General features: G+C 42.0%; 1 protein-coding gene across 5 annotated transcripts in view; it reads left to right on the top strand.

Annotated features, from left to right (window-relative positions):
* Positions 1 to 4,434: 4,434 nt before the first annotated feature.
* Positions 4,435 to 19,583, top strand: part of MATCAP2 (microtubule associated tyrosine carboxypeptidase 2) — a 29,174-nt gene continuing 14,025 nt past the window's right edge. The window contains exons 1-5 of one of the 5 annotated variants that reach the window (XM_050708681.1): positions 4,435 to 4,596; positions 7,261 to 7,376; positions 7,817 to 7,867; positions 9,714 to 9,775; positions 10,465 to 11,144. In XM_050708681.1, the coding sequence (XP_050564638.1) occupies positions 9,769 to 9,775; positions 10,465 to 11,144 (687 nt within the window). In that variant the 5' untranslated portion in view covers positions 4,435 to 4,596; positions 7,261 to 7,376; positions 7,817 to 7,867; positions 9,714 to 9,768. The remainder of the gene's footprint in view (positions 4,597 to 7,260; positions 7,377 to 7,816; positions 7,868 to 9,713; positions 9,776 to 10,464; positions 11,145 to 19,583) is intronic. The other 4 variants (XM_035552389.2, XM_035552391.2, XM_035552390.2 and 1 more) reach the window with 4 other exon arrangements.

Raw genomic sequence — 19,583 nt, 5'->3', positions numbered from 1 at the left:
GCCCCTCATTGAGCCCCATGCTTTTCCTTGAAAACAGGACAAACCAGAAGACCACCTTCTGCGGGACAAACAAAACTCATTCTGCTCTATAGATCCTGTCCTAGGTGAGAGGATTTGGAGGTCCCATGCAATGAAGGGCTTTGCTGAAAAAGTAGCTCCTTGCACTTTCCCCAGCTGCTGGGTCTTTGCCCACTGAAGTCAACTGCAAAGGGTATCCTCTCCGCAGCATGGGCTCTAGCTCTAGAAGAGCACTGACCTTCATTCTGCCAAGTATGATACAATCTCATCTATTAGTGCACAAATTACATCTTGCAAAATGCTGCTAAGAGTGTTTTGTGTTTTTTGGATATCCCCTTTTCATTTTCTAACTCTGCTAGGCAGCCTGGACCAGCAAAAACCAGGAGATCAAGCAGACAGTGTGGAAGAGAAGATATGGAAATGAACGGCAATGGGGAGAACATTGTGCTTTTCTCACGTTGGTTAAGAAATAAACGAAGTCCCCACCTGACCAGCCAAAATTTTCTATGCAAACATTCATTTTTCAACTGAAATTATCCTAGCGCTGCAGAAGAGTTGGCAGACAAAAAGTCCCAAACACAAAGTATGAACATTTTGAAAATTCTCACAATTTGGGTCAGATTTTTGCCAGCCCCTGTGCTGCCTCCCTGGTGTCGGTGTGGCCACAGCGAGGTACCTCTGACTCCCAGGGGTACCGTCCTGCCCTTCTCAGAAGGACCCTGGCAGTAACAAGGCACCGCCATGAAAATGGGTGGACGGTTTGAGGAGGATAAGTCTGGGGAGGTGTCTTTGTCCACCATCTGTGTTGTAAGCAATGCATGCGTGGCTGTGACTGATACATTTATATAACCCATGTCTCTGCCATAGGAAAGGAAGTAGCCCCTTCCTTCCTAGTAGGCTTTTGTGAGTGTACAAAGCTGAGCACATTTTTCCAGGAAATGACTTCTAGAAATCCACCTTCTTCATTGACTGAGCTAATTTCCTTATAAAGGCTTATATGCAATACATAGTTCTAAATTTTTTCCCCCTTACTGATAAAGGACAATGATTGGTTACATTTCGAGGTTCATATCGTGGATTTTACTCTGCTTTCATTTCTGTGAATGTTACTAAAAGTTTTGCCTGCATTTGGTTGTTCATTGTCAGGCTGGGTTTATGGTATTGAGCCTCCTTGGCATAGAGCAGGAACAAATTCGGCAGATAAATCAATCCAAATACTGGAGCTGTAACAAGTTGTACTCTGCAAGGCATCTTTAAATAGCAGTCCCATTGAATAGTAACGTTTGTGTGAGTAACGCTCTACAAGCATGTGCTGCCTTCAGTGTGTACTAGAGGTGTGGGATGCAGCTGGAATCAGACAGCAATGTCAGACATTTCAGAAGGAGTTTCTAGAAAGAGTGTGACTGGGAGGGTGGTCAACTAGAGTCACTTGGTCAAAGAAATTGCTTGGTCAGAAGATATGCAGCCAGCTAAGTCATTAAGTTGCGGAGGGGAGGCTAATCTTGCCACTCCAATGGCCCCGAAGCTGTGCCAAATTATGCAAAGTTATTTAAGTACTCTCACTCTCAGCTTGCCTACTTCCTCTGTCAGCACAGAGAAGTGAAAGGAAGATGGAGTGAATGTGAGAGAGGAACAAAATAAAGCAGACATTAAAATAAGTTTGTGTATATTCATACATATATATATTTAAAACCCCAATGCACATATAAGCATACATATTTATATATACGTGTGTGTTTGAATTTTGCAGTGTTAGCTTTTGGCAAGTTTAGAGATGAATAAAATGTATCACTGCTCTTCTGGGCCCTACATGCTGCAGAGATTACTGATGCTAATATTCTTTCAAAGATACTCTTCTATGTACTAGACATTACAGTATTGCTGGCCAGGTAAATATGAAATAATTATCTCTGAAAATAATGGCATGCTGAAGTTGAGCTTAAAATACAAGATGCACATGCCCTCTTTAATTCTGTCTCAGAACAAACAGGCAAGTGATATCCAGATACAGATTTTATTCATGTTGTGAAACTGTATTGTATTAGATGTACTCCACAGTGTGGCTCTTGTCAAAACCTTACTGTTCATCCCCATGTCATCTCACCTTGTTGCAGTGCCATCTGTGCCAGCCGTGCTGCCAGCTTCCATCCCTACAGACTTTCCAACTCAGATGCCTTTGAGGTCAGAACTGTTACAAATACATTAAATACATGTATGCATATATATCATTCTTGTCATATATATTGAGATACCTAGCAAATTTTTTTTTTTTTGACTGAGCTTTCTATGTGATGCTTTTAATCACCAAATGTGACAAAGCTTGCTCTGAGTCAAAGCAGCATATGGGGGCAGCTGGCCTTTTAGCATTTGTCCTCTGTGCCTTCTGCTGCTGCTTTTGTCATCCTTGTAGCATGACCTAACAAAACCTTCAAGCCAACCTGCAAAGCAAAAAAGCCAACAGGGGAAAAAAAATGCTGCAGGCAGCAGATTCAGGGTTGACTGAATGCCAAAGCACTCGGTGGAAAAGGACTCGGGCACAAGGGAGAAGGGAGCAGGAGAGAGGAAACAAGAAGAGGAGGCGAGCTCTGGAGGGAGTAAGGAGAGGGAATATAAGCATATAACACTCTTAGCAAAAGCTGGAGCTACTGGTTTCATTGGTATGGCTTCCAAGCATAAGTAAAGTGTAATCTCTAAAATGAGAATTTAGAGTCTAAACACCAAAACTGACTGGGGAATTATGGTAAAGTGGTATATTGACTTCACATTGTAGCAGCCATCTACCCTTTCTTTACCTGCTATGCTGATTATTTCCACTGCTTGAACAGGTTCACTAATTTTTTTTTTTCCTGTAATTCTCATATATCACAAGCAAACTGTAACTAAATAGTGATAGCTTTGTCTAGCTACATTTAAAACTGTTTACTCAGTTCCTGCAATTTGAGATTTGGAGACAAGCCTGCGGGTTCCAGATACAACAGAGCTAGCGAAGAGGTTTTTTTAGGTTAAACTTGGACACGTTAACAGAGCGTGTATCTCCGCTGTTCCTAAAAGAATTCAAGTTACAAAGGGCATCTGGTCTGACAGCTAGGTATAGCTGTGCTTCAGTACTAGCTCTTGCATTAGGCTCTGAGAAAAAAAGACACCTCAGTCTTGTCATAGCTGGTCTTAAGAGTCTCTCTCTTTGTCTGTGAGGCAGTACTAGATCAAATGAAAACACATGCTTTAAAGGTTTTATTTTGTTGTTTGTTTTTTCTTAATACCCTATACTATAACTATCAGACCAGCACTCTGTGGGGCTAGTCCAGCCACACTGTTTTAGGGTTGCCTCTGTACAGGTTGCTCTAAGAAGGATTTGTGAAGTTCAATACAACTTGTTCAGGTCAGGCACAGAAAGGACGGGACAGAGACAGGGGCTCAGAGCAGCATCAACGAGAGCTGTGGACTCTCCACCCCTGCTTGTGGTGGCACAAACGGGTCCCATACGTTGCAGGATGCTGTTATGGAGGGATGTGTGTCTGCACTGTGTTGTGGGTGTGAATGTACTGACAGGCAGGGAAGGCAGCAGACATTTTGAGCAACTCAACCAAAGCAGTGTGCTGCCTCGCAGCTTTCCTCTCCTGGCAGATCACTTCATTCACATAAGGTATGTTGAGCAGTGTTATGCCTGTAAGTTCCTTTCAATTAAATTACTTTCTCCATTAAGTGTTGGCCATTTAGAAAAGTAAAATGCATTAACACACTAAAATATATTCCAGTGCAGTCTGACTGTAGTAACGCCCTTAGGCTTGCGGGAAGGGTGCGAAGCTGTCCTCCACCACACCTTCACAAATCGGTTACACAACTGTAATCACCAAGTTGCAGTAACTTACTCCTATCAGATGTTTAATAGGCATTTTAAAACGTGTGCAGAGTACGCTTCAAGGAGTGAGAGATTTCACAAGTAAAGCAACAGCAGGATGCAATACAAAGCCCATCTGCTGCTTTACATTCCAGCAATTGCTCACCAACTTACAAAAACCTTCCTGATTACCAGTATAAGGCATTGCCCCACACTTTTGCCCCATTTTCCTCAGCAAGCAATGGCAGCGCTGGGGCGCGCTCTCCCAGGACAGTCCCAGGCCTGAGGGCGCTTGTCCCCTGTACCCCATGGCTGCTAGGCTGATAATTATCAATTACTATCAATTAACAGCAACGAGGATCATTGCTAATTGTCAATGTAGCACAAAGCGATGGCTCAATTCAGTGCAAGGTGTGCCTGCAAGGCTGCCGAAAATACTGACTCGAGAAATCGGGGGTGTTGCGGCCTGACAGGGCGGCCCCCCGCTCTACAACTCCCAGCGTGCACCTCGCTCCTCCAGCGCCGGCCTCCGCAGGGTTCGGGCGGCGCGCAGCATGCTGGGACTTGTAGTCGGCAGCGGAGGGCGGGCGCTCGGCGGGGGCGGCTCCTGCGGGGCGGTGGGGAGGCCGCGACGGCGACAGGGACGGGGACAGGGACAGGGACGGGGCCCGGGTCGATCCCCCGGGGGCTGTCCGGCTCCTCCCGGCCCGATACCATGCTGGAGTCCATCCGTGTGACCGGTGAGTGCCGCCCCGGGGGGGCCGTGGTGGTGGGATCCGAGGGGCCCCATACGGAGCCGACTGCGCGATGTGGTGTTTCGGGGTGAAAACCTGCACCCCAAGAGCTTGCACTTGTTTTTTTTTTGTTTTTTGTTTTTTTTTTTTTAAGGTAGGAAGAGTGCATCTTGAATATCATTGCTATTTTAAAGGAGGAAAACCAAACCGCACAGCCCGAAGGCACGCCAGCGCATCCTGTAACTGCTGGCTGTGTCGGAGTTGGCAGCCCGTTGATCAGACAGGCAACTTTGCTCGTCCCTGAAATTACACCTTGGGTCTGTAGCTGAGATTTAACCTGCTCAGAGTTAACCCTCGGGACAGATGCTCTGTTACAGGAGGAAAGCAAAGAGGTGGATATTTTTTTGGGGAAAAAAAAAGGTCTCAGGTAGCACTTCAACATTCCCAGCATCGTACAGGCTCTGTTTATTAAATGTCTTGGTGTGAAAGCATTAGACAGCTCAGCACCAGTCTTTTTTCCAGGAGCTGACTAACTGGCCCTATAGCTAAATAATTTCCAGGTATTATAGGCAGAGCTTCCAGTGCTGTCAAGTACAAGTTGCTCGACTCTTTCTCTTCAAACTGGTGAGCCTTTGTAAACCTTAAAGGCATTTATAATAGTAAGAAAAGACACTACCACCAGATTTTGGTCAGATTCTTTTACTCCACAAATAAGCCTGTAGTATTTGAAAGTCAATGGGACATTATAGATTCATGCATAACCCTCTGCATAGCCTGGTTGTTGCAGAATATGCTTTCTGCAGCCTTCTGCACCCCCAAACCATGCAGTCTAGAGCTAATGAACTAAGTATAGGTTTTTAATCTATTCACATTACCTGGATACTGAAGATAAATGTATCTGTAACCTAATTTAACATTTGCAAAATATATCAAAGGAGAAATCTTACTTGTCATATTCTTATATTTTCTTCTCATCTTTCAGGTTCAGGCTTTGCTATTTTCTTATTATTTGTAGACAGACCACAAATTATTTGCATTTGAAAATCCAAGTTGAGCTATTGGAAGTGTTTTCTCATTTGGGGCGAAAATAAATTCAAACATATTCTAAAATGGTAACGCTGAACTGAAAAACTAAAGCAGTTTCTCAGACGATTACATTCCAAGGATAAGCACAGATCTCCAAGAACATCTCTGCTACATGCTGTAAGAAGCACACTTGCAGTTTGGAAAGGATTTGTCCATTATGCATGTATAACCTGAGTGACAGGTGCTAAAAAAACACTTGAGCTCTCTACATTTTTAGAGTGCGGCTAGCTGGGCAGACGGAGATCTGTGCCCACAAATACGTCATTATTCACCTCATGCCACCTATGGAGAAAGTATTTTTGAATCCATTTGGATAGTAACAATCCAGTAGCCTAGGCGAAGAAGATTTTTTTTCAAAAATGCTGTCCAAAATCTAGTAAAAATCTTACATGAGGTTCTTATTACACGTATTATCAACATAATAAAGTATTAGTTCAACATATCAAATGGAAACCAATGATACAACCTAGTTTCTGAATTTGTCATAAAATTTAACATCTTTTTCTAACAGCCTCTGACAAGATTAGGCAGTGTGTGTTGCCACAAGATCCAAAGCTAGTGATGGGATAAAAGGTGTGCAACATAGACAAGCAAAGTATTTCATTAGCACAGAATTAAGACGAGATCTGTGGCTCCCACACACCCTGTGTTAGCAGATTTGGGCTACGTCCCTTCTCCGGTACCCCTGTGACACTGGAATAGCTGCACATACACGGATGAAGGTGCACAGGGGTAAAATTCCCCATAGTGACAACAAAATCACAGTTGTAGCATTTTGTGTGGTTCTGTGATACATTGGACATTTGCATCTGTGGCATGGAGCAAGCCCAGTATCGCCAGCTCCAGCAGGTACCTTGAAAAGATGGGGTTGGGGCTAGGACAGGAAGTGGTCTTGCTCATGTGTGGGGCCCCATACCCAAACAGGGTAGGTCTGGCTCTGCCCAGCGCTCTGCCCTGCTAACCCACCTCATGGGGTGGCTGAAGCCAAATGCAGCTGCTCATAACAGGGTCAGAGTTGTACCCTGGCCCAGGACAGACCAACTTTCCATTGAACAGGAGGGTTTTCCATCTTTTGGTCCCCTACTGATGCTAAAATGGGGACAGGCAGCTCTTCTGCCCCTTCCTCCTTCTTCTACATTATCGCCTTCCACTCCCAAACCTGGGTGATTGTTTGGTTCAGTAAAAAGCTAGATCCTGGTGAATTATTACTGTGTTGTTGCAGAGAGGAACAAGATAAAAATAAATGGAAGTAAGCATGCTGGGAAAGTCTTCTTAGGAGAGACTATATTGGTTTTGTTTTTTGTTTCTAATAGTTGAAGGACTTGGGGCTTTGTGACTTTTGAGCGTTTGGAGATGAGATCAGTGGAGAGAATCTGTGTGCATAAGTCATTGGTGTATGCTTTTTGTTGTTCTCTGCTGTCAAGATTGAAATGTAAAAAGTCAGAAAAAATACTATATATACATCTCTGAACAGCTGTAACATACAGGGATGAGATATGAAAGATAAAACCTATATGATATGTAGTGTGATATGCAGCATGCAGTTATAGCTTACTACAATGACATCCAGGTTGCCTTTTGCAGACTTCTTAGAGGTAATCTGTTGACATCTCTCATGGTATCCTGTACAAGCTGGAAATCACTGCTATCCAGTCTGCATTATTAACATGGGCTGGTGATCCACTGGCTGCCTTACAACGGTAGGAGTTGTTGTCACTTTTTGAAAACACTAAAACACATTATCAGACCATAGGCTGCACTGGCTTTATATCTAGAATACAAAACCTCTGTTTCAGTCACCAACCACTACTAGGACCTTGGAAACTCTTTAATACAGTTTAGTAAAGCAAGGTTCCTAGAAGACAGCGTGTTTTTTGTTTGGGTAACGATGTCTGGTCTGTAGGTAGTCTAAAACAATTTCTATTATTGATTAAATTGACATATTCAAAGCTGAACTTCAGAAGCTTGGTGTGTGGCAACATGGTGTTGACATTGTCTCAAATATTGTTTTCTACTTGTAAACAATGATGGCCACAGGACCAGTGAAAGAATTTGAAATAGCAGCTACACAACCTCTGTGAGAACTGTGGTGTTACTTGAAGTAATCTTCCAAATCTGATGTATTATGTGTTGATTCTAGATTTCCAGCACAAATGCGCATTGAACAGTATCCTCCTTCGGTTGGGAGAAGGTTAAGTACAACCACCCTAGTGTGGCACCTTAAAAGTCCTTTGCTACAAACCTGCACGTTGCTATAAAACTGCACGTATAAAGTGAAAGATTGCACATACCAAAAATGTTGTCCCCCAACTCTGTATCAATCACATGCATGCAAAGCCTGCCAGGGAGAGCTCAGCACTCAACCAGTCGTGGCACGTGCAGGAGAATCCTGCCTTGTGATAATCAGAGGTTATACAGACAAATGTATTTATTACTGCCCAACGGTACTACTGAGCACTGAAAGATTGCTGTCAGGAGCTTTTTATACCAGATAGACACTAGAGCTTGGGGGTGAGAGGTATGGGAGAGAAGGGGTGCTGTTTAACGTCATCTTTGAGTGGTTTCTTAGGAAAAAAAAATTTTAAAAATCACTTCTTAGACACACTTGTATTAATTCAAATTAGTTCGTATATAGTGGCAATTTAAGGCTCACTCTGCTATTTGCAGCTTCTGAGAATTGATTACTAAAGAAGGGGAAGCATTACTGCTGTTAACATTACATTATCTTATTGTCTACGTTTTAAGAAGAGGCACTTTAATTTCACTTTCAGTTTTGTCTACAGAAGCAAAGTCTCATGCTCAGAAATTTAATATTTCTGTGTCCAGACATGGTGAAAACCTCACCTTTCATTTGTCCTTCTCCAAAGTAAGGATTCTCATCCTGCAATACTTAGCTCAGGCCCCAAATTGATCTTAAATACTTGCCAAGAAGTATGCAAGTGCAGTCGTCATGTTGTCCAAAAAGCACCTGTCATTATATGGCAGTTGCTTGCAGATAGGTGCACACACGCACATGTATATAAATAAATGCCCAATATCCTGACTGCATATTCAGTGCCTTCTCTGTGATGGGAACCGTGGTTTCTCGTCACTGCAGTCCATGGAAAAGCAGGACGAGACAGGCTGTCACATCAGGGATGGAAATGATCCAATAACAGCTGAACAGGAACACCAAAGTGCTTGCTCCTGCACCAGGCCTTGGAATAAAATTCTCAGACTTACCCTGAAACAAGCCCGAGTTATGTAAGAAATGCTCACTTTAGCAGAAGAGAAGAATCTAACACTCATACCTCTCGCTTTCCAGCAGAGGAAGGTCCCAGGCTGCACATCGCTCATCGCGTGTTCATGCGAACAGGACCTCTGTCCTTTTGCTTTGCAGAACAGCACCTTCAGGCAGGAGAAGTGAGCAATACAAGCTTAACATCGCACTGACAGCTCCAAAAGCATGAAATACTTTGCCACGGGGCTTATGTTGGGAGCAAAACCTAATTTTCCTGTGAAAATAGATCTTGAGTTTAACTACTATTGACTTATTTTCCTTGGAGGCATTTAATGATCTCTTGCTAATGTTTCATTCAGAGAATAATTACTGTATGGAAAGCAATTACAGCTCGGCTATTTGCAACTATGGGCTGAAGCTCAGATCCCTTTGTGGACTTTTAATGAAGCTCTGGCCATACCTCCTGTTACGTGAATCCTCAAATTTTAGGTGCAGGAGTAGGAAGCATTTCTCTGTGGCAGGATCTGCTTGTGCCCTTACTTTTGCTCTCCCAGTGCTCCAGGAAGACCTGGCTGGCAAGAGAAGGGCAAGGTTGGAACTGGCAAAGAAAAGTCACTTCTGTCTAACAAGCCAGCACAAGTGTGAAACACAGTTTCAATTCTCAGTGCCTTTTGCATGCTGCTGCTCTGCATCAGGGATTCCCTCTTACCCTGATGCCAGGGGTCAGGGCAGGAGGAGAGGGCTCCTTCACTAAAGGAGCCATATTTGCTTCTTGCATACCATTTGGTTTACAGTGTATCTTCTCATTTTCTTAAAGCCAGCTGTTGTTGTACAGCAATTCCAGTAGATGAAATCGCAGCATTGCTTTAAGGATGAGAGGTATGCTTGAACTCACTGCTCTCTCTTTTCCCTCCTTTTTCAATATACCTTGCTGTCTGTATTAAGAAGGAAAATGTGAAGCACTGAGGTCTTTTAAATTTATGTTGCTGTTTGTATGGTGCTGCAAATTGTCCGCTGTGGCTGGCCCACTCTAACGTTTTCATCCTTAGTGAGAGTAAGTTCTGTGAGTCAGGTCCTGCCTACGAGACCACACTGGACTACTTACATCACAGCACAGATCCCTGTGGAAAATTACCGTGTATACTGCCCACATATTCATGTGCAGTTTCTAATTTTTAAAGTTACTCTTTATCCATGCAAAAGCCTTCTTTGCGTGATAAAGATCAGGTATTGCTTAAAGCCAGAAGTTTTAACTGTGCACATTGGTAAAGCCATGCACAGAACCTCATTTTAAACAGGTCGGTTGTTCGCTGCAAACTGGTTGCACTCGTGCAAGATGTGCATCTGTACATGGAGGTGCAAACATAAAACACTTGTTTAGCTGCATATTACAAGTCTCTATCCAGATGTGCTTGCAGACTTCTTCCATTTGTCTAGAAGTCAAGATTAACATGTGACTACAGTTAAGACAAGTTGTGCATTTCATTTGTTGTTGTTCTGAGTCTTTGAGTGTCACTGTATGAAACAATCAAATTTGTTCTCAGATTTTTTCCCCCTCTTTAATGCAGAAAAACTTCACTGGCCTAAGCAAGAGCTTTCTAAGAAATCAATCCTGAGTCCAGAACGTAAGCTGAACATTAATAATGAAAACAGCCTCCAGCACCTGTCTCCTGGGGTCCTTAAGGACATTTTCACAACAGGAACCAGCAGCTACAATGTCCTTCTTCAGAGCAAAGAAGAGAAGAAACACCACACTCAGAAGCAGTCATCCACTCACCACAAGAAACACAGAAAAGCCACAAAGTGCTCTACCACCTCGCGAAGCAGTGAGCACCGCAAAATCAAAGTCCCTCTGCCTTTGCCCAGCGGTGGATGGTGCTGCACAAACAGGCAGCCCTCCATCTTCATCACCAGCCCGGGGTCTAACAGCATGAAGTTTGCAAACAATATTTCGGTTTCAGGGAACAGCATAGGACTGCCACCTCGGCCCAAAAGCAGAGCCAAGAGGCATTTCAATCAGTCAAAGCCAAAGCAATCCCAGCCACCAAAAAGCTGTGGAAAAGAAGGAGATGTCTCTGGCCAAAAACTCTGTCTCCTAACTGCAATCAAGCCTTCCAATGTGGAGAAAGAGAAAATGAAATTCTTCAAGTCAGATTTCACATACAATCCTCAATTTGAATATGCAAACCCTGCTTTGCCAAACGTGTTAGCTAAACATAGCCAAGCATCTGACAGATTTCTTAAGCAGGTACAGTTACCTTTTTCTCATTTTATACTCTTTATTATTTCTTCCACATCATCCAAAAGATGTCATTCCATCATCCAAAAGATGTCATTTGGCTTTGTAGCAGGTGAAAGTTGTTCATCCTTATTTTCCTCACATACTGTTTGAAAAATGCATCAACAATGAGAATACAACAGTAAAACTCAGTCTCTTTTTTGAATGAAAAATGAAAGTCTGCCTAATTGTTAAAAGATTCTATAGGATAAAGGCACAGTTTCTCATAATGGGGTTTACATGAAACACAGTTTAAGGCAAGAAAGATTTTAAAACAATGAAGCAGATGTAGCACAGAAAAAGAAAACACACAACAACAAAGCATAAAGAAGCTTTAATAAAAAGAGAAAAAGACTGTGTAGAAGTCCTCCTCTTGGTGACACAGGGATTAGGAGTGGGGGCAGTTACTTGATATTGTTAGCGACATTAATCATAGATAACAGCAAATCAACAATAATTTGTCAAACTGGATTTAATGAAAATTATCCCTTTTAAAATGAAGTAGCCTTAAAATGATTTTATGCATGATGGATGATTTTATGGAGCAAGCCTGTCACTGATTTAGCCTTCTTAAAAATAAATAAATAAATAAACCACCACATCCTCATTATTAATATTCATTATCAAAAAGGGTGAATGATTCCCCAACATTATTTTATTTATTTTACTATCAAATTTTAGCAAGAAAAGCATTTCTTAAATGTTTCAGCTCCAAAAAGTACTGAACGATATCCTGCATTTCATATAACTGAAGAAGCAATTTTAACACAGCTGTAAGCCCAGCAGGTGGCACTCTCTCTTTTTCATTTACAGCTAGCTTTAGAAATTTTCATCTTCATACACATTTGAATTTCATTTCATGTAAATTTACTATCCAGAAAAAGCAGCATGAATCAAGATTTTAATCAGCAAATATTGTACAAGCACTCACTTCTTCTCATTGCTAATGTTTTTCCATGCATGCTTTCCTCATCTGAAGAAATACACAGGTATCTCATAGAAAGCGTTAGATTCAGAAAAGATGACTTGAATTGAAAGAAAATAAAGAATACAGCATCAGATTTTGGTCTGCAATAAGAACACAACTGCATATAGTCATCCTTTTCCCTTAACATTTTGTTTTGTGTTATGTTTTTGGCTTTCACTGGAGGCTGTAGTTATTTTAGGAAGCTTTGCTTTTTGCAAACAAAAATGAAATTATTCCTAACCTATCTATAAAAGGTGCTTACAGAAACTTAATGCTTGCTCTTCTATGACTAATACCTGTGTAAAAACAGCTTTTCTCTGACAGAACTCTCCAATTTCATAGTGGGGTTCTGGGATCCTTTAGTTAAATAATATCAAAACCTGACATATCAGAATTTTAAAGGAATTTTAATCATTTCCAAAATATTTTTACCCACAGCTGTGCCTGCTAGGACACTAAAACAGATTATGTTTTCCTATCTTCCTTTCTGCTTCTGTGCATATCTGTGGAATCGATTAACGTAGCATTGCAGCAACATTTCTGGAAGATGAATCACACCCTACCCTGCCTTAAAAAAAAAAAAAAAGGCAAAGAACAACATGGATTTGCAAACCATTGACAGTTCTGTAACAGGAAAAGCACAAGCCTGTGAGCAGCCCCAACTTCCCCAGGCCTCTAGTCAAATCAAAGAAAATTTTCAACCTTGGGCACAGTACACCCCTTTTATCAATTGTCTTTTCACAGTCATGCAGTAAACATTTTTGAATTATTAATACATTTGAAAATAGTAATTCTGGTGTCTTTACTTCCATACTTTGCTCTATTTCTTTGTTTCTCTCCCTAACTCACCATGTTTTCTTCACAGTAAGTTTCTTTCATGAGTCACACAATATGTGCTCTTAGAGAAGAGAACTTGAGAATAATAAAAAATAATATGTAGACTTGCAGCTTTTCACTTTGATTGACACCTCTAATGTTTCAGAAATGGTTCTTTTTTTGCTGTATTTCAAGGTCAGTGCAACAGCTGTGTGCTGTAGTTTTTTATTATTATTATTATTTGCTTTTCTTCTGGCTCAAACTTCTTGTCCTTGGTTGTTGTTATTAACACAAAATATTTTTGATTTTTGCACACATGCTATAGGTAGAAATATTTATTTAGATGTAATTTTCCCCAGTGTTTGCAGAGCAACTGACTTTACAGTTGGAGATTGCTAAACTAAAATTAGCGAAGAAGATGCAACATCAAGTAATCTGCTTGTGAACACCTGTATTTCTTGAACTTTACATGAAGGCAGGAAAGCTGTTAATATATACACATTGAAAATAAGTCATTTTGTTGAAGGAGTAATCCATCCTATAAAAGTTGTACATTCTTCTCCCTTGCACTTATAAGAAAATAGCAATTTCAAATTAATAAATAAATCAATTATGCCACATTCTGTTTGTATTACACGCACACGTAAGTTTTTAGTAGAGGTAGCCTACAATTAGGTGGAGCTGGAAGGCCAAGTGACAAGACATTCAACACAGCAACCCTTTGCAGCATTCAGGTCATGTCACAGACAAAGCGTGTTGAAGTCTCAAGAACGTGTCACTGGCTGTAACGAGCACTCAGTTGTAAGGCATGTCATTTTCTGCTACTAACTAAACCCGCTCCCAAACTAAGATTTGTAGATAAAGCATATTAACATGCAATGCAAAGCTGACGGGGCCATCCAAGTGTCACAGTTCTCAGGGAACTACACGTGCTTCCCTCTTCCACTAGGACAGCACTTCTGGTGGTACTACAGTAGGAACATAGGTTTGTTTCAGAACGCAAACTCATACAAAAAACAGATGAATATTAACTTTTAATCTCTTGCAAAGTACTTGAAAAGTTTTTCATTAAGGATATTTCTGCCAGATCCAGATTACTAAAACATACTCTTCATCACGCAGAGAGCAAGCATGCAGAGGAAAAGCCAAGGCAAACACTGAACAAACCCCCAAACACTACAGCCTAAATATGCTATCCTCAAAAAGTTGCACTTGCCTCTCTCCCTCCTTTCCAGTTGCACCCAAAGAGGAGGTGCAGCCACCAGTTTATGGCTGTTGATCCGCCTAACAAGTTCCATCTGGTACAACTTACTGTTATCCAAGTGTGCAGCCGGGAGGTTTTTTCCCCTTGCTTACACACAAATAAACAGTGCGGAGAAGAAAGCAATGGTGCCTGCAAGCCTTGTCTATCTCACAAATCTCATCTGAGACTGCAAGCCTTTTCTAGCAGAGCTGCTTCTGAACTTGGGGAGAGCTGGCTTCTATACCACCAAGCCCATTTTCTGATTTGATTGCCTCAAACAATTCGTGAGCATGTCTTATCGGTACATGTATCTACAATAGCTCTCAAGTAACTAAGTTGTATTGCTGCACATGGATGACTCGGGATTCAGAGAGCTACTTGGCTGTAAACAATTAAAAAAGCCAACACCACCAAAATCTAAACCTGATAATTACACACAGTCTTGCCTTGCTTTCATTAGTGCTTCTGTATCATTACTTTCATATACATAAGCAGAGTTTGCTGTGCAAGGGGACTTGTCTTGTAAATGCTGCTTCTTTTAGCACTCTTTGGTAGTGATAAGAGGGTTTCAACCAGACATTTTAGGTAATAATGAAGAGAACAGGTATTTTTGCTCCTAAGCAGTGACCTGGTACAACCAGATAGTCCTTTTGTTCTGTTCTTTTCCCTGCTGCTCGAGAATTTACTTTGGCCTTAGGAACTGTGGCAAGATCAGCACCTTGCTTTCTACTGACCCAGAGGCTGGAAAAGAAGCTCACAGTTGGATGCTAGAACAGGCAACAGCTGGAATCCTGTTCTGGGTTTTCCCAGCAAATTTTTGCAACACCTGACAACTCAGATAGCTGCAGAATCCCAAGAGAGGGGCTCCATGTTATATTCAGGATGCTGAAAAATCCCAACCCTTCTCCCCTCAGGTAACACCATCACCTGAGGTGGTTGTGGCAAGCATCAGAATCAGCAGCATCACTGGGGACTGGTCCCATCTCAGTGCTGGGGAGACCTACCACTTCCCAGAGATGTGTGTACTGGGAGAAGTGTGTGTGTGACAGCTCTCCCTGTTGTTTCAGTGCTTCAGGACTTCTCTGGTTTTGCTTGAAACAGAGTTGTGTGAGAAGGTGATAGCAGTGAGCACCCTTTTAGTAACCTTCTAACCAAGAGAATACATGTTTAGGGAAGAGGAAGCTTAAGCTTCATGACTTTCTCAATATGCATGGGTTCAAACTCACAGCATCTATTTGCGGGTGGCTGAACTGTCAGTGTATGGATTAGTCTGCATGGTAAGAGGAGGTAACCTTCAGCATCCCACCCTTCCTGTTGAAGCTGCAGCACTGTATGTGATTGAGGTGGAAGAAGACAGAGTAGGTCTGTGCTTCTTCACGGGAATGTGTCTCTGAAAGCCTGCAACTGACACTATGCTGTCGATTCACGTGTGTCACAGATTTTTAGAAAAAGCCTTAAACAGCTTGGGGAGAGTTTAGAAGAGTGCCTGAAGGCAAGCGGTAGAAGCAAGAACGTGGGTCTCCTGCCTGCCAAATTCCTGCCGCCTCCCTTGGTACGTCTGGGTTTCAGTACCAGGGAGTTTCCTGTTGCAGAGGGCCCAGCAGAAGGTCTAATGTATGTTCATTGTTTGTTTTCTCACTGTTGTGATGAGGTGGCTTTAAAAAATATCTGCATGCCAAATAAGGAGAGTCCCCTGGGATAACGCTGCCAAACCAACCTACACAAAGCTGCATCTCATTGTAGTGCTTTGTCTTTATAAACAGTGGAAAGACAGAGAACTGGTTAATAAAGCCTATACGCCCTTCCCAAACACTCTTATTTTTATGAGTTTTCATGTTCAGAAGAAACTGCCACCTTGCTCTTAGATGGTTTTGGCAGTCCTCTACTTCCTCAGACATGCTGTTATCCATCCCTCCCCTACTCTGATCAGCACTCCAGATTTGTCCTGCTCATTCCAAGAAGCGTGTAAACTGTATCGTGGGCTGCATCAGAAGTGTGGCCAGCAGATGGAGGGAGGTGGTTGTCCTCCTCTACTCCACTCTCATGAGACTCCACCTGGAGTGCTGTGTTCAGCTCTGAGGCCCTCAGCATAAGAAGGACATGGACCTGTTAGAGCAGGTCCAGAAGAGAGACACAAGGATCCTCAGAGGGCTGAAGCACCTCTGCTATGAAGACAGGCTGAAGGAGTTGGGGTTGTTCAGCCTCGAGAAGAGAAGGCTTCAGGGAGACCTTATAGCGGCCTTCCAGTACCTAAAGGGGGCCTACAGAAATGGTGGGGAGTGACTCTTTATTAGGGAGTGTAGTGACAGGACAACGGGTAACTGTTTTAAACCGTAAGAGGGTTGATTTAGATTAGATATAAGGAAGAATCTCTTCACTGTGTGGGTGGTGAGGCACTGGCACAGGTTGCCCAGGGAAGCTGTGGATTCCCCATCCCTGGAAGTGTTCAAGGCCAGGTTTGATGGGACTTTGGGCAACCTGGTCTAGTGGGAGGTGTCCCTGCAAGGGGGTTGGAACTAGATGAGCTTTTAAGGTCTCTTCCAACCTAAACCATTCTATGATTCTGTGGTTCTTTGATTTCTGTTCTTCAAATCTAGCTCTCATTTTTGCTGCCTTTTTTGGCCTCCTTCAGTCTGTTCATCTCATTCACCCTTTTCCTGTTTGTTTCTTCTCCATCCAAGGCTTTGTCATCACATTATAGAAAAAGCTTAATTCACACAGTTTGGTACAAAACTGCGCTGGACCTCATGTGTGGTTTGCTTAGAGGTAGGCTAACTGTTCCTGTGGCATCTCTGTAAGGACTGAGAGCAGTCCTGACTGGGAGAGGACGTGTGATGATCAGCCTTTCTCTCCGGAGTATTTGGTGGGATCTAAGCCAAGCTTCTCCTCCACTAGCAATGGTGCTGGTGTTCCTGCTTCTCTGCAATAATATATATATATATATATATATGTTAAAAAGACCTGTTCTAGGAAAAAAAAAAGAATGTGAGGAATTTACATCTCTAGGTTTTAGTTTGGACAGAAGTCTGTCATGCAATTTAAGTGGAGGACAGGAACCATGATTTCCAAATCATTTGTTGACTCACTCCATGATTTTATAACTAGGCACTGTTCAAAGCCATCTAGAATTCAGCTGTTACTCTCAAATGTTTCCATTTCCACATTGCCCACTGCTTGAGTGGGCTGCAGCCAGTAGTCAGTGAAACTGCAAGGCTACATACATAGTCATAAATAAAGCAATCCTGGTCCTGTTCTCTGGCCCAGAGGATCCATTCCAGCACTTGAGCCAATGTTTTAGCCGTGTTTGCTTTACCAGGAGACACACATAGCCTGCGTGCTGGATATTTTCTAAAAGGTGCTCTAAGATCCCTTAAAATGGAAATGACCAAATTCTGGCCGCTTTGTAAAATGGCATTCGTCCCTGCATTAGTTCCTGCACTGAACAACTTTCAGAGAACGTAAAGCCAAACCTTTCCACCCACAGGATTTACTGCATTTTAAATCACATTATTGACAACTTTTAAAGGGAAGTGCTGCTCTATACAAGCATACAAAATACATTTGAATGCAGAAAGACCTGTCTCAGCTGCTTGGGGAATTGCGTTTCCCTGGTTTTGGCCTCAGGGGAGAGGTTCAGCTCACGTTTCGACCGTAACTCAGCCTGAAGCAGCCCCATTAAATCTTGCTTCTTTATCTGGCTGTCATCTTTATAAAAATGCTATTAATCACAGCAACATATTACTGTTACTGCTCTGAAGCTGACATTGCTGTGACAGGATGCCTCAGCCATCTTGTAGCAGACAGGTTTTCACACACCTCTGTAGGAGCCAGCTCGACCACGTAGGCTGAAGTCCACATCCCTATTGCTGAGCAGTGTGAGAGGAATTCTTACTGGCAACAGTATTAGTCTTTTAACAACCAGTAGGTAATTTCAGCTAATAGAACCACCTAGTAACTCTCATGCAAAACTTCACTTCCAACATCTCAGTGGACTTGAAGAAGACCTTACCAGAATCTATGGCTGAGAGAGAGGGTTGGCTGTGAATAGAGATGGAAAAAAGGTTTGGGAGACAAAATACAGTGCTGCTGGGCAGCAAGTCTCTTTAGGAACAGAAATTACCGGTGCTCATGTGAAGGGGTTTGAGCATCAAAGACTTTAAGTGGGTACATAGTGTATTTAATCTAATTAGCTTCAATGAAATTTAATCTCAGCAAGTATTGAAGACAAATTTTGTGCCAGAAGATTAATTCAGAGATAACTACTTTCACAGTGAGCAAATGAAGGTAATTAGTTGTTCAGGGAAACCAGATACACCAAAAAAACTAGCAGTTAATATCTTAAGGATCTGGCACCTTACAAAGGAAACTGAAGAACCGAAGAATCATGAGTTACTCAGGTTGCCAGCTGAGAATAAACTTCCTGGGACAGGGGTCAGACATTTTTGGTTTGCTTCTTTAACCGTGGGTTTTGTTGGAGAATACCTCAGCATTTGCAGAGATACTGAAAAACTTTAAAAAATAATAATAATGTTTTTAGAAGAAGTTAACAACAGGTATGTAATAATTCAGTTTAAAAATGAAAAAAAAATCTGGAAAACATACAAGCTATTAAGAACTAGATTTTCCTTGATTTTGTTCTCTGCGTTTAGGCCATCATCCTAGAATTTGCTAGAAGCAATTGTCCTTAGTCATCAGAAATATTATGCCTTCCATCATGGATTCATATATTCCTCCTTTTAGTACTTAAGTTGGACACTGACCTTGCTTCATTTGTCTGAGGTCATTTTTAGATGACGTGTGATGTTATGACTTGACTATTCACAAGCAAATGAATTATTTACTGACATACAGTAATCTCTCTAAATTTTATTTATGTGTTAGGCCCTGCCACACCTATGCATGCATACAAGACCTAATGTATGGGGAGGTTACTGGGAACTGAAATACCATTTACATCACAAGTCTTCAGTACAGATGTGTAGTTCTCCATACTCATATTTCCATGTGATTAATTAATGGAAGTAACAGTAAAAATAATGGCACTGAGCCTATTTTAATCATCAACAGTAGTGGGTAGGTAGAACGATGCAGGTGAGGGTGCATCCTCTATTTTGATACATTCTTGAAAAATGCCATTTGTTGTTGAGCTGCAGAAGGATGCTGAAGTTTTCATTGCATCGTTGTGTTGTAACAGGGAGAGGCAAAGCCAAAGCGCATGGGGTGGCTCAAGCATTACAAGGGCATGGCATTCTGCTCTTTATGGTACCTCTGGTCAGACATTCAGGCACCTGATCTTATAAAGAAAACTTTACGAAGATAACATGTTCCTCATTGGTGCCTTTCTTCATGACATCCAGTTCTTAGTCTAACTTCAGCAAGTGCA

The sequence above is a fragment of the Cygnus atratus genome, chromosome 2 (assembly GCF_013377495.2).
Source record: "Cygnus atratus isolate AKBS03 ecotype Queensland, Australia chromosome 2, CAtr_DNAZoo_HiC_assembly, whole genome shotgun sequence".
NCBI lineage: Eukaryota > Metazoa > Chordata > Aves > Anseriformes > Anatidae > Cygnus > Cygnus atratus.
The sequence above is the reverse complement of the archived record's forward strand: the minus strand, read 5'-3'. Positions and strand labels throughout refer to the sequence as shown.